The following is a 15,451-nucleotide window of genomic DNA, read 5'->3' as shown; positions in this document are numbered from 1 at the left end:
GGGTTTTCAGGCTCAATTATATCTCCAAAATCAAGAACAATGACAAAGAACACAGTCGGAAGGGTAAAAATATGGTTTTACTGATAAGCTTGTAGTTTTAGATATTCAAAATTTTGTCAGTAAAGGAAGATATTAACACAATATAAGTTTGATAGTACATTAATGCCACTTTGTGCCACTTAGTGATGATAAAGCACAAATTTAATTAACCCATTGTTGGCCTGATCTCGATCCCTTCAACAACGAGGCCAGACTTCCACCCACCATCTTCTACCTCCATAAGTCTAATCTGCAGTTCATCATCTTGTCCTCCCTCATTGAAAAACTCACCCAACTCAATCTCTAACCACCCATCTTTTCTCGGCTTGGGACATGAAATGTGCGGCTGCTCCGGAAGTAGAATCTGGTCATCCAGGCTTGGCTCCCCCAGGTCCAAAACAGATTGTTCATAAGCTTCACCTCCTCCAGTAGTTCCAACTGAAGCCTTGAAAGGAGGGTTATCAAATCCATAGTCTCTGCTCCTCAACTTAAACACAAGGTAAGCGGCATAGTTTGTTTTCGGAGACAGCATGGAAGTACTCATCTTGCCACAGATTTCAAACCAACACACATCGTGAAGTTCAGCAACCTCTGGGAACCTGTTTGATTTTTACATGTACATAATTAAGAATTAAATGAAAAGCCACAAAAAAAAAGAAAAAGAAAAAAAAGGAGTACTAAAAGTGAGGGAGTGAGAGAGGACCATACCTGGATTCAGGTAGAGAAACCCAACTCCAATACTCAGGAGTGCTACCCCATACGATGGAAAGGTCCCTTGCAGCAAGAAGGTAACATTTCTTACCACTCAATTTATCCAAGAAAAAGCTCTGTTGAAAGACAGAAAGTAGATGAGCATAGATATGGTTCTATTCAGCATGGTGCTGCTTTCACTGGCCACAAGCATACATTTAATGAAAGTTTTCATAATTTGATCTGAGAGTTAGAAGCTCCTTTTTTGTGTATTTTGTTTTTGATTCCGTTCTTCTATTCGCTGTTTGTGCTATACCTCAATTAATGCCGGATCACATAACCAAGTCAAATCAAACACAACTTCGAGTACACAGAGAAACCAACCCACCCAATCTTGCTGCTTTCATGTGGATCAGACTTACCAGGTTAAAAAATTTCAAAGCTTTTGGCCATATAAAGATTTAAGTTTTGAGTTTCAAGGAGGCTGGCATAGCATAAAATAAGTATGTCTGATATATGTGAACCAGAGCCTCACACAAAATTGGAGAAAGATGCAGAGAGTTCAATAGATAACTCAGTAACATTAGTTGTAGCTTTAACATTAGTTTAACATATTAATATAATAGGATTGTTTGGCTAAGGAGTACCTTTTTATTGTCATCGATCAAGATGGGGTTATTGGAGAGACTAAGGTAGATCTGTTTCTTAGAACACAAGTTCAAGGAATCCGATGATGATGATGATCGAGCAATGATGGCTTGATAATCGGACGGCAAGAACCTCTCCCAAACAGCGTTGGACTCAGCAGCCGCACGGAATATAGGAGAAACCGCACACACTCTGCAAGCATCCTTAGGGCTCGTCAATGAAAATATGTCCGATATGCATCCCTCTGGTAATACTGATATGTCTGCACCCAAGGGTGGACCATTTCTTTCTCCTTCTCTCTCTATTTCCATCATTTTCTTCTCCTATGTTTCTCTCTCTCACTTTTTTTCTTTTTGGCTTTAATTGCTTATTGCTGAACGGTTAAGTTTTTGTTCTCGTGGGACTAAATTTTCAAAGAAGATAGTAACTTATTTTCTTCTCCTCTTGCTAGGAGTGCTTTTTCTCATCTAGGGTGAGACTTTCCTCTACTTTTGTGTCCGTAGGTTTTCTTAGTCCAAAACTTTAGTAAAGTGTGTGGCCATAACTTTATCTTTAACTTTGTTATTTTCTTTTCTCTCTCTATTTGTTCTCAGAATTTCTTTTGTCCTTAGAGCATCCACAACAGTGGAGCTAAAAATTTAGCAATTTAGCTCCACCAAAAGTTACTTTATTTATTTTACCTACACACATGCTGCATCAGTGGATCTATTTTAGCTTTCAACACAATAAAATAATATAAACATCACAATAAAATAATATATCTACCACAATAAAATAATACATCTCACTACAATAAAAACACCACAATAAAAAAGTAATGTGAACGCAAAATAAAAAATTAATTTTTTTTTAGCTCTCATGAACAGTGCACATCTATCTATAGATGTGCACTGTAGCAATGAGCTAAAAAAAAAAAAAGATTTAGCTACACTGCTGCATGCTTCTTTTTGGTGTTTTGGTGGAGCTAAAATAACTATATAGCTATTTAGCTCCACTGCTGCAAGTGCTCTAAGTGTTTTTCTCTTCCCTTCCTATTTGTTCTCGGAGTTTCTTTTGTCTTTACTGTTTTTCTCTTCCCTTCCTATCTGTTCTCAAAGTTTCTTTGTCCTTAGTGTTCTTTATTGTATTTTTGTCCTTAGTTTTCTTTTTCTTTCCTTATCCATCATGGACTCGGACTTCATTGAGAGATTACAGCGCATCAATTTAACCTCTGAGGAGGGTGAGGCTATTACAGTTCGTTCAGATCACCGTGAGAAGATTCTTGAGCAGTGCAACCTCAGTCTTATTGGCCGATTCCTTACAGCAAAACCCATCAATCTTCGTGCCGCAAAGAATCTTTTAAGGTCTGTTTGAAAGTTTTGTCAGGATCTGAAGATTAATGATGCTGGAGATGGGCTTATTCAGTTCAAGTTTGCCATGGAGAGCCAATTATTATGGGTTGTCAACAATGGGGCATGGAGTTTTGACAATCACATACTGCTTCTTAGACGCTGGGAGAAAGGGATGACGGCATTTTCAGTCCAGTTTCTCCAAATCCCTATATAGGTTCAGGTATGGGGATTATCTTTTGATTTAATTAATGTAGAGGCGGGTAGGGATATTGGTAATGGTATTGGCTATGTTGTTGACATAGATTGTAAAGCTATTTCATCTGAACAAGCCCATTTTCTTCGAATACGAGTTGAGATGCCATTAGACAAACCTATTCGGAGAGGGGCTCCTGTTATTAGTCTAGAGGGGTATAAAGTGTGGGTAGCTTTTCAACATGAACGTCTTCATGGGCTCTGTTTCAATTGTGGTTTTTTGGGGCATGAAGCAAAGGTTTGTTCTATGCCCAGATTTGGTGAGGGCAATGAGAGTCCATATGGTGATTGGCTAACAGTAGGTTTTTGTCGGCAGAAGGAAGCAAGGGGATGAAGAACACCTAGCCCACCCAGGAGGAATATGGACGAGTCTATTCGCAGGGATTTACAAGGCAATTCTCTAATTGTTGCAACTGTTACTGAATGTGGGACATCTAATGGTAATTCTTCAACTGCTATCACGGTTACAGATAATGTGGATAATGATCTTGCAATTATTCCAGGATTGGGTGGATATGATTCTTTGCATCTATGTACTTTGAAGATTAATGAAATAAGTCTTGAAATCGTGGTTTACACTGATGCTATTGAGATAAAGCACAACTCCAAAAAAAATGAAGCCAGTTGGATTAACGTACCAATTGCGTATGAGGGTAATTTGGTGGATCCTAAAAAATCTTCTCGGAGGCATTGGAAACGCATTCTTAGGAGTTCAAATAACACAACCGCAAGTATAGTTACTCCTAAACTTCCAAGTTTATCAAAACGTACATCTTCACAGTGGATTCAGATCCTCTAGATTTCCTAGGGTACTCTACCAAATAGATTTCTTTAAATCTTAACCATTCTTTAATGATTTAATGGTCAAGATTCTGCCATGTCAGCATTCCACTAACAATATTCTTAATTGTTTTGTTTGCAACATTATTTTATTATTTCAGAATATTGTAAGTGGAATGCTGACATGGCAGAATCTTAACCATTAAATCATTAAAGAGTGGTTAGGATTTAAGGAAATCTACTGGTAGAGTACCCTAAGAAATCTAGAGGATCTGAATCCCTTCACAGTATGGTTCTCTAGATTCACACACTCACAAGAAACAATTGTTAAGTAAGGAAAGACTTAGTATAATGCATACTTAGAAGCTGCCTGGATCATTGAAGACATTGGTTTAATTAGAGATAGTTTTTCTTTTATTTCTTTTCATAGTATCCCTTTGCGATGTAATCGTGCTGCATTAGCTTTAGCTAGTGCTGCAAAAGAGAATGAAGAGGTCATTGTTTGGTTAGAAGAATACTCATTTTTTCTCTTTCCAATTGTACAAAGTGATTTAATTGAATAAAGTCTACTATCGTTCTCTCTATAAAAAAAAAAAGTTTTTGTTCTCTCTACGGTTTGATTTTTTTAAAAGAATCTTCTAAAATTTACTTCAAGAGTAAAGCAGTGAATATAAATTATTTTACAGTATATTTTATAAATAATGTTGTAGTTACACTATGGTTATATAATGTAGACCACATTGCAAAGTACATCCCTAAAGTTTAGAGTTACTTAGATTTTGCCTTCTTATTTTTTCAAATACATTTTTCAACAGACTCTCTATCATTTTTCTATCCCATTTAAATATCATTTATTCATTCTTTCTTTAATATTTCTTTTTCAATCTTCCTTCATTCATCTAATTTTAATGAGAAGTACTACGTTCTTAACATTTTACAATATTTTCACAACAAATTATATGTGGTAAGTTATTATTGATTTTAATTTGAACACATCACTTAAATTATTTTTTTTCTCATCACTATTAGTTAGTAACAATCCACCACTTAAGATTTATTGTGAAAGTATTGTGAAAATATTGTAATAGTATTTCTTAAATTTAATTTCTTATTCTTTATTTTATTTTTCCCTTATCTTTTTTTTTTCATCCACACGTTTCTTTTCTCTCTTTTTTTCCCTATTTTTTTCTCCTCCACACATGTATTCTTTCCCTTATCTCTATCTTCACTTTTCTTTTTTCTTTTATTCTCTACCACTTCGTCTACTCCAGAATATTCAAGAAGCTCTCTCTCTCTCTCTCTCTCTCTCTCTCCAGAATAGTAGGTCATCAAACTTAGAGAACTAATGTTCATTAGCAACCAATTTTTTGCTAATGAACAGTGAATTAGAGAGATTGCTGGAGCACATTTTTGTGGGTTTGCTCTCCAAATTTTGGGTTTAGAGAGCTTGTTGGAGATGCTCTTACTCATGATACAGCTTACGACTACCGAAAAGACCAATTATAAATGTAATTTTAGTTACATTATTTTTTTTTTTATTAAAATGCAAAACCCACATATTACCAAAAGAAACAACAAAATCATTTCAGTTCATTAACTTTTCTTTCATTCATTCCAATCGGTTTATATTTAATTAAGCTCTCTCCATCTACTATTGTTAAATGTTGTGATTAATCACCACCGCACACCCTTGGTGCGATGGTCACTCCACAGGTATAAATGCTTGTGGAGTTTATACCTGTGGAGTGTGGGGAGCAAGAGTCGGGGTTCAAGTCTCCAGGAGGGAGTTTCACACACATATACACTTAGATTAAGTTAGAGTAGAAATTCTATCTTGTATAAAAAAAAATGTTATGATTAATCTATATATCATATCATATCATATACTATATATAATAGCAGAAGTCTTTTCCTGCAATTAAGGCGGTTGCGACATGTAGGCAAAAAGGCCTCTTAAAAATCTACCATGTTACCAGTCAAAAAACACGTAATAAAAAGTGAAACGTTGAGCCTTTCGTGATTTAAAAAATCAAGCATTCCACTCCTTTGCCATTAAAAGAAAAATGCCTTCGCAAATTGTTACATTTGAAAGGAAAAAAAAAAAACGCTTAAGCGGACCGTTAGCTACCAACTTCTATCAATAAACACCTCCTAAAACTCTTTCAGCCAATTAATAGAAATCTAAAACAACGTGATCCTAGGTAGTTGTGAAATTAACTACAACGACCATCTTCTATTCAAAACCTCCCTCAATTTATATTTACCTTTTGAACCATTTTTTCCTTGCAAAAACAGTGATAGAAGTTCCAAATTAATGTTTTGCTCTTCTGCAAGAATAATTTACTCAGGAAAGAAAGTCATTGGACTTAGAGCGGCAAGTGAAAAAGGTGAGAATATTTTTATGTGCTATTTTTGGAAGAGACCGAATAATTATAATTAAAAAAAAAAAAAAGATGATGTGAAGGGAGTTCACAAAGGCTCTCTAACGAGGAAGAAGTAAAGAACTGAAGAAGGTTATGGAGGAAAGGAAAAGTGATTTTGTAGGACTAGTAGAGGTAAGATAAATCTCAATCATGGATAGGACTGAGAATAGTAAAAGTAATTTAATAGGAACCTTCTTCCAATGTTCATAATTTACAATATACCTAATATGTGTCTTTATTTACACTAAGACCATTTTATTGCTTTATTTTTAATAAGAATCTATTCACTCTATTTATTTATTCTTTCACTTAAAAAAAATAATTCACAATCATTATATATTGGGTCCTAAAAATAAAACAGAATATTAAATTTATTAAGTTTTCTTACATTTACTTTGCCTATACATCTAATTCTTTTTTCTTTTAGGATCCATATGTGATTTACTAATTGTCAAATTTTGTAGAAGAAATTTAAAAAATTTTCAGCAAAAAGAAAATAATAAAAGAGTGAACATAAAACATTCAATGTGATTTCTCTTTAATTAGATTGTGATAGAAATGGTTCTAGCCAACATGAGGAAGAGAGATATACCTTGGTATATGGTAAGAGGTTATTACTTATGCGGGTGAGGTGTAAGGTGTAACCAACATGTATTAAGGATTAGATTATATAGAGAATTGAAAGCTGTTATTATCAAGGGCGATACAAACCTATCATCGACACTCCAAGTGAGTGATGACAGTTATTCTAAAATAATTATTGTCACTTCATTTTCATTTTATTGGCTTCATAAAATAAGTGAAAATTGTAAGACCATATTAATAAAGCTTCTTAAAATTTTAAGATACCATACCTATAAATTAGAGAGTTTTATTTATTTTACCATAAATAACAAATAAGAGTATCCTAATTCAAAATAAATAAATAAAACTTGATAGGCCAATAATGTATTGACCCCTTGTAATAAATTAATTGATTAATTACCCAAGTTTATTAATTAATCAAATTAACATGCAATGTATGCGGTAGCACAAACAAATCACCAATTAAAGAATAATGCAGCGGAAAATAAAGTTGACACGGTGATTTGTTTACGAATGGGGCAGACCTCTGAGGCAAAAACCCCATCGAGTGATTTTAAGGTCACCACTCTTGAGAATTCACTATTATCACAACAAGCAGTTACAAGTAAAGGAATCTCAATACCTTATACCAACCTACAGTTAAACCTTTACCCCAATACACAATTAGACTTGTTCTGTAGTAATAATCTCTTCTTTTCAATGCACAGCTCCGAGTACGTGACACACCAATCGATGCGCAGATCCTAGTACGCGGCTTACTCCTTTGCACGAATCCCATTACGTGACTAACTGTTTTGCACGAATTACAGTACTTGAACCACTCACTAACTTGAGAAGAATATTGGCTGCAAAGTTCTTCAGTTTATCACATGATGAAGATTATGAGTTGCTTGGTCATAAAACCCTATGGTGTGCAAAACACATCAGCTTCTTCAAGATAAACTAGGGCAAACTAGGTTTCCGATCACAATTTACATGAACAACACTTTGCTCCATACTTGTGCAATTGTGCTCTCTATGACGGCCCTTAAAATAATCCTTATATATGTTTAGGTTGTGAGAAAAGAAAGCTCAAACACATACTCATAGATTGGATAAAAATCAGAACTGAAAATCTGTTTTTCATAAACCTCGACAAATACCCTATCTATTGAGTAGCTGTCAACCCTCGAGCTGAAACAGATTTTTAAGCCTCGATAGATACTAGTTGTCAAGTTTTAATGAATAACACTTTTTCACTTGTTTCTTGAGCAAACTTTTATGGCTTTAATACTCGAACTTGAAATCTTATTTCTTGAAACATTAAACACATCCTAGATCTACCCAAATACAAGTAAAGTACGTTTTGTTAAAGGATTAGCTAATACACGATAACATATGTTTCTGACATGAATCACATATGTCCTAACAAAACTATCTAGCCCGCACGTTATGCAGGTCATACACTAGTCATGTCATATACTATATAATAAAAGTTGGACTTAGAAGCCGTGATTGAGCCAAGTGGCTGCACTAAATTGTAGAAATATTTTTAGAATTTTCAAAAAATAAATATAATTTTTTGTACTTATCTTATTCTCCTATAATTTCTAAATTTATAAAAATCTAATTTGATTACAATCCAAACTCTTCATCCAATACTTTTATTATTATAATTTATAAGTTGATAAAAAATCTTAATTTGATTACAATTCAAACTCTTCATATAATCCTTTTTTATTTAAATTATATTACTACGTGTAAAAAAAAACATAGTACAAGTAAAAAAAAAAAACAGCAACAATCTCCTTCTATTCCTTTTTTAAAATTTAAATTATATTACTTCGTGTAAAAGAAAACAACATAATACTCGTAAAAAAAAAAATAGCAACATATTCAACGGCAAAATTTTCATCTTCACACGCGACTTTTTCTTTACATAATTATTGTTCATACCGATTTATCAAAAAATATTTTGCATAAAGTTTGTGGTTGCGCCAAGCGGCTGCACTAAATTGCAGAATTTTTTAGAATTTTAAAAATATATATAAATTTTTTTTTATACTTATCTTCTTCTCCTATAATTTCTAAATTGATAAAAATCTTAATTTTATTATAATCCAAACTCTTTATCTAATCCTTTTATTGTTATAATTGTGGGGAGTAAAAGGACCCAAGTAGGCATATGGGCCTTTGGGCTGTAGCAAGGAGGGCCGACCTGCTCTTAAGCTAAGAATTTGTTAGTACTGTGAATCGGCCCATACGCCAAGGGTCCGAGGACACATCCGAGGGTAAGTTTCTCCTCGGATAGACCCAGGAGAACTCGAAGCTTCACTATGAAGGTCAAGGCAATATTCCGGAAAGACTGTTGGTTAAAGGGGGGAAACCCTGAACCTTCGAAGTACACCGGTGTTAGAAAAATACCAAAAGCAAAGGCTGCCACCTCCACATTAAAGACTCTGCACCTACCTCCCTGGCCGCATTAATGGGGAAGTGACCCCTGAACAGTAGAACTAAAACTTCTGGTCACTATTCAAAGGCACTAAGAAAGAAAATATCTAGGAGGGAAGAGGTTAGAGCAACACGTGGAGAAAGCATCAGGAAAAGAAGTATTTAAGGGGGATGAACGCCAAAGGAAAGGGGGTCCAAGAAACAAAGAAAGAAAAGAAGAATTGTAACCTTTAAGAAAGAAAGAGAAATAATACAGAAGTAGTCCTCGGCTCACGTCCGAGGAGGTCTATTTGCAGTTATCATTTGTTATTTACAAGTGTGTGCACATCTTAGCCTGTTATTAAGTTCTCAGTACTTCTAATCTAGATTTCAAGCCCACACTCTACAAATTTCATTGTTTAAGGCTCATTGGACCTGAGCCTGTGATTGTCTTTGGGTCCAGGTGCAATTGTGCACTTACAATAATTCATAAGTTGATAAAAAAATTTAATTTGATTACAATTCAAACTATTCATCTAATCTTTTTTTATTTAAATTATATTACTACGTGTAAAAAAAAAAAAGAACAACATAGTACATGTAAAAAACAAAAAATAGAAACAATCTCCATCTATTCCTTTTTATAAATTTAAATTATATTACTTCTTGTAAAAAAAATAGAACATAATACCCGTAAAAAAAAACAACGTATTCAATGGAAAAATCTTCCTCTTCACATGTAACTCTTTTTTAGACATTTATTGTTTATACCGATTTACCAAAATTTTTTTTGCATAAAGTAAAAAAAAAAATTGTAAATAAGGTAATAAGTTTTTGAGTTTAAAGTAAACACCTTCTCTTTCTTCTCCAAAAAAAAAAAAAAGTATCTATATATAATAAACGTTTGTTCTTCTAAAAAAATTGTTTTTTTTTTTGGTTATAAAAGAAAAGTTTCCTTTTTTCCATGAAAAAAATGTTTTCTTCTTTCTTTCTATTCAGATGATCTTTTTTTTAATCCAAATTTTATGGGATTTATGACATAGCAACAAATAAATTGATTAGAAATCTTAATTCCAATAGGATTTAAATTATATATCAAATGAATCTCTACCTATATATATATATCCTTTTTGAAGTGAAGTTTATTACAATATGTGAATGCCTAAATCCCATGACAGGTGTGCATTCTTTTCTCATTATTCTTTTTTCATTTTTTAAGCTATTTTTCTTTAACTTCAAAAAAATTAATAAAATCTTCTCACATACGTTTTAACCCAATTCATAATATCAAAATTTTGTTCTCATTTATTCTCTTCTACAATAATTGGTTCAGGTTTTAGTTACATGCTCACACTTTCATCTCTCAAAGTGATAGAGAAAACAAATAGGTTTATTCTTTGTTCTTTTTCTAAATTTATATCTTAATTTATAATTTGTGTTAATTTCTTAAATTTAAATTATGAATAAGTTTGATTATATTCTTCATATTGAATGTATATTGTTGTATATAGGTTTTTGGTTGTGTTATATTCTTCGGAAAAAAGAAAAGAAATAAAAGAGTTTATATAAATTTTGCAACAAAGCTAAATAGATAAGCCTAAGAAATGTTCACTAATAATAGTTTTATTAGTAACTTTTTATTAACATGATGTAAGTACACAATTGCACCTGGACCCAAAGAAGGTTATGGGCTCAGGCCCAATGAGCCTTAAACAATGAAATTTGTAGAGTGTGGGTTTGAAATATAGATTAAAGGTACTGAGAACTTGATAACAGGCTTTTATACGCAAACACTTGTAAATAATGAATGATAATTGCAAATGGGTCTCCTCGGACTTGAGCCGAGGACTATTTCTTTACTATTTCTCTTTCTTCCTTAAAGATTACAATTCTTAATTTCTTTCTTAGTTACAGACCCCCCATCTCTTTGGCCTTCACCTCCCTTAAATACTTCCTTCCCTGATGCCTTTTGGACAGTGACTAGAAGATTCAGCCCTACTGTTCAGGGGTCACTTCCCCATTAATGCGGCCAGGGAGGTAGGTGCAGAGTCTTTAATGCAGAGGTGGCAGCCTTTGCTCTTGATATTTTCTTTAACACTGGTGCATCTAGAAGGTTTAGGGCCTCCCCCTTTTAACCAACAGTCTTTCCAGAATTCTGCCTTGACCTTTGTAGTGAATCTCCGAGCTCTCTTGGAACGGTCTGAGGAGGAACTCACCTTCGGCTGTATCCTCGGACCCTCAGCATATGGGCCGATTTATAGTACTAACAAATTCCTAGCTTATGAACAGATCGGCCCTCCTTGCTAGAGCCCAAAGGCCCACATGCCCACTTGGGTCCTTTTACTCCCCACAATAGCCCCTCAAAACTCTATTTTTTAGCATCCGAGGAGAAAAATAGGGTTTTGATCCAACGAGAATTTTCCCCACACGTTTTGTAAATAATTGCACGTGTGGAGACCGTTTCGCGTTCCAGAGGGTGCCACTTGGTGGTTTTATTTTCAAAAACGCGCGCATTTATTACCGTAAGTTACACCTTGCCCCCCATGTTCAACGGTGAGATGAGCATCCAACGGTCCTTGTTACTCCATGAAAATTTGGGCGAGACAAATACAATTTCGAGGCCGTTTCCCGCACGTCGTGACGCTTCGGGAACCTGCGCCTTCATTTATTTCTTCAGAGGCTAATCCCATCAAAACATCAGTAATCACCTTTTGTCTGCAGAAATCCGTGGAAATTCGCACAACTTGAAATTTGTAAGTTCTTATTCCTTTTTTTCTTAACCCTTTCTCCTCGGACCCTGTCCTCGGCTCCCCTTATAACCGTTTTCCCTCTTAGAACTTAGCCTTTCGTTCCTTTCTGATGGGAAAGTTTAAGTGTCTAGTTGATACCGCCGCTAGGATGGAAGGTTTTAGAGCCAAGTATCATATTCCCAGCGACGTAGGTTTAAAATACTGCCCGGCGGAAGCCATGGCCAGTTCTAGGAAAACCGGAGAGGTCATCATCCCAATGGTCGCCTTCGTAGAAGGTGGGATGACCTTCCCAATGAAGCCCGTAACCAGGGAGTACCTCCGCAACCACCGGTTGTGTCCCGATCAGTGCGCACCAAACGTTTTTAGAGTTTTAGGTAGCGTCGACGCTCTAAATGAGCAAATGGGTCTCAACCTTACCTGGCACGACGTTGTTTTCATGTACGAGTGCCATAAACTTACCAAGGTAGGTTATTACATCAAATCCCGTTCTAGTGTCCTTAGGTTAATCTCCTGTCTGCCCAAATCCAATAAAGGCATGAAGGATGACTACCTCATCGTCTCTGGCAACTGGCACGACGGCCCCCACTGCCCAGTTGAGTGGGGGGATCTAGGTGCGACACCTTAGGATTTAACTTCCCACCACATAACTCCCTCTAACATCTAGAAATGTGCATTTGCATTTACTTGAGCGTCTAACTTTAATTTATTACATGTTTTACGAATCTGACCATGTTTTTTTATTTTGATGTCTTTCTTTGCAGATAAGCAACTCGTGCGCCCACGCCTAAGCCACTGCAACGTTGCAGATTTGAACCGCGTGCTACGCTCCGAGGTATTCGTCAGCGAAGATTTACAACTTAGAGCGGCTCATCTGATACTAGGCTATGATCCGATATCCTCGGACTTCCAGGAGATAGAGAACGCCATTATTGCCGGTGACCGGCGGCGTAGGAGGATTCACGTAGCTAGACCGCATTTCCTGGCCGACCACGACCTTCCTGACGCCCCCCACACCATACTGTACTCACAACCAATTGCTGCGATCCCTCTCGCTACACACTCTCAGGCAACTGTCGTCCCAGAGGAGCAGGTGTCTTCTTCGAACACATTGGACGAGGAGATAGATCAATTTCAACTCGAGGACGCCCCACGACCTCGTGGAAACCCGTTCGTTGTTCTTTCCGACGAGGATGAGGAGCCTGCCGAGATCTCTGGGATCGAGGGCCTAGTGATAGCACGTCCAGAAGACAGCTCCATTGAGGAAGACATGGACGAGTTTAAGGGCCTCATGACCGCGAGAGGCGCGAGAGTGGCCAATAAGGGAACGAGGGGGTCCCAAGTTCCCCCTGCCTTGCCACCACCCCCTCCTCCAGCCGAGCCCAAACCTCCCACCGACGATTCTAAGAAGAAAAGAAAAGTGGATGCCGAGGGGGCTGGTGGCGAGAAGCCAAAGAAGCTGAAACAGTAGCCACCGCCGGCCCAGCAATAGAAGTTGGACAAGGGCAAAGGGCGCGCCCGCTCAGTTGAAAGTGGGGAGATCAGGGACGTGGCCGAGGTGCGCCGAGCACCAGTTACCTGGTCTCCTGACTTGAGACTGGACGGCGCACCAATCCCCTGCCACTCTAGTATTAGGGCAGTCCAACAAGGCCACGCCCACCATTTGGCCGAGGTGTTGGAGCGTCCTCTTCTGCTGCCCAAGGACATGGAAACCTTGGAGAAGATGGGTCAGCCTCAGTTGTTCTTTTCATTAAAAAAGGGTTTAGCTCTGGTAAGTTCCCCATTTTGCCACCTTGCCAGAGTAATCGGCGCTGCGTAACACCGCCTTGAGAGGCAACTGGGTCAGAACCACTACAGTGCGAGACTGGAAATAATGAGGGAGCTTACGTGTGGCATGAACTATGGCCAGAAGTGCTTTCTCCAAGAGCAGATAGCGCACCTCGGCCTCATTCAAAGACTTGCTAACATAATAGACCGGTCTTTGCACCCGCTTTAATCCCTTATAAGGACCAGGCTGACCGCGTGGACGGCCACTGCCAGATAAGCAAACAAGACCTCGTCCGTCTCGGGGCGAGATAAAATGGGTGGCCGAGAAAGATATTGCTTAAGCTGTTGGAAAGCTAACACGCAGTCCTCGGTCCATTGAAACCCTTTCCACTTATTCAACAATTTGAAGAAAGGATGGCATCGGTCAGCTGACCAAGAAATGAACCTATTCAATGCGGCAATCATTCTGGTCAATTTCTGGATTTCTTTCGGGTTCCGAGGCGGCTGCAAATCCTGAATAGCCTTGACCTGCGCTGGGTTTACCTCTATGCCTCTGTGAGTAATCATATACCCCAGGAACTTTCCAGACCCCACGCCAAAAGAGCACTTTGAGGCGTTAAGGCGCAGCTTGTACTTTCTTTGCACCTGGAAGGTGTCGGCCAGATCTTTCACGTGTGAAGGTATTGTTTTACTCTTCACCACCATATCATCCACATATACTTCAATAGTCTTCCCCAGTTGCTGCTCGAACATCCTGGTCATCATTCTTTGGTAAGTAGCCCCAGCATTTTTCAATCCAAATGGCATGACCTTATAGTGGTAGTTCCCCGTTGGAGTAATGAAAGCAGTCTTCTCTTGATCCTCCAACGCCAAGGGAATCTGATGGTAACCCTGGAAGGCGTCCAAAAAACTCATCCGAGGATGACCGACAGTGGCATCCACCAGTTGATCAATACGCGGCATTAGGAACGAATCCTTGGGGCAGGCCCTGTTCAAATCTGTGAAGTCCACACATACTCTCCACGTTCCATTCTTCTTTTTAACCACAACCGTATGCGCCAACCATTCGGGGTAGAAAACTTCTTTAATAACCCCAGCCCTCTTGAGTTTGAGCACCTCTTGCTTGACGGCCTCGGAATGTTCTTTGGAAGAACGCCGAGGTGGCTGCCTTCTCGGAACAATGGCAGGGTTGACGTTTAAATGATGACAAATGAAGCTCGAGTCTACGCCGGGAGCCTCATAAGGGTCCCACGCAAAAACATCAATATTGTCTTTTAGAAATTCCAATAGCTCCACATTTTCCTGGTGTGGCAAACGTATGCCGACTTGGAAGAACCTCTCTGGGTCATCGGCTATCAAAAACCTCTTTAACTCCTCACAATGAGCCCTCTCCCCTGTCATCACATCGGGCGCATCCGAAGCTGTTAATTGCTATAAGTCTTTGGTGATCAAAGCCGAAGATTCGGCTTCCGTCTGGTGCAACACTGCAGCCGATATGCATTGCCTGGCCATCGACTGGCTGCCGAGGATCTCTTCAACATATTCCCCCGAGGGGTACTTAACCTTAACGTGCAAGGTAGAGGAGATGGCTCCCAGAGCGTGCAGCCATGGTCTGGCGAGGATGGCTGTATATGGGGAGTACGCATTTACCACAATGAAATCTACCTCAACCGTTTCTGAGCCGGTTTGAACAGGCAAACGGATCTATCCCTTCGGCACAACAGCCCTTCCTTCAAAGCTTATGAGTGGCGAGTCATAAGGAGTAAGATCTTCCAGCTTC

The 15,451-nt window shown here is 37.9% G+C and overlaps 1 protein-coding gene across 1 annotated transcript; it reads right to left on the bottom strand.

Moving 5' to 3' along the window:
• Positions 1-58: 58 nt before the first annotated feature.
• On the bottom strand, positions 59-1,840 carry LOC142619878 (putative F-box protein PP2-B12). Its single transcript, XM_075793227.1, has 3 exons — positions 1,377-1,840; positions 748-866; positions 59-638 (listed from the first exon to the last, which is right to left on the bottom strand). The coding sequence occupies exons 1-3, from the start codon at positions 1,689-1,691 to the stop codon at positions 206-208; spliced, it is 867 nt and encodes a 288-aa protein (XP_075649342.1). The 5' UTR covers positions 1,692-1,840; the 3' UTR covers positions 59-205.
• Positions 1,841-15,451: the final 13,611 nt, after the last annotated feature.

Source organism: Castanea sativa, chromosome 12, assembly GCF_040712315.1.
Source record: "Castanea sativa cultivar Marrone di Chiusa Pesio chromosome 12, ASM4071231v1".
Classification (NCBI taxonomy): domain Eukaryota; kingdom Viridiplantae; phylum Streptophyta; class Magnoliopsida; order Fagales; family Fagaceae; genus Castanea; species Castanea sativa.
Note: the sequence above shows the minus strand (reverse complement) of the source record. Positions and strands in the feature narration are given on the sequence as shown.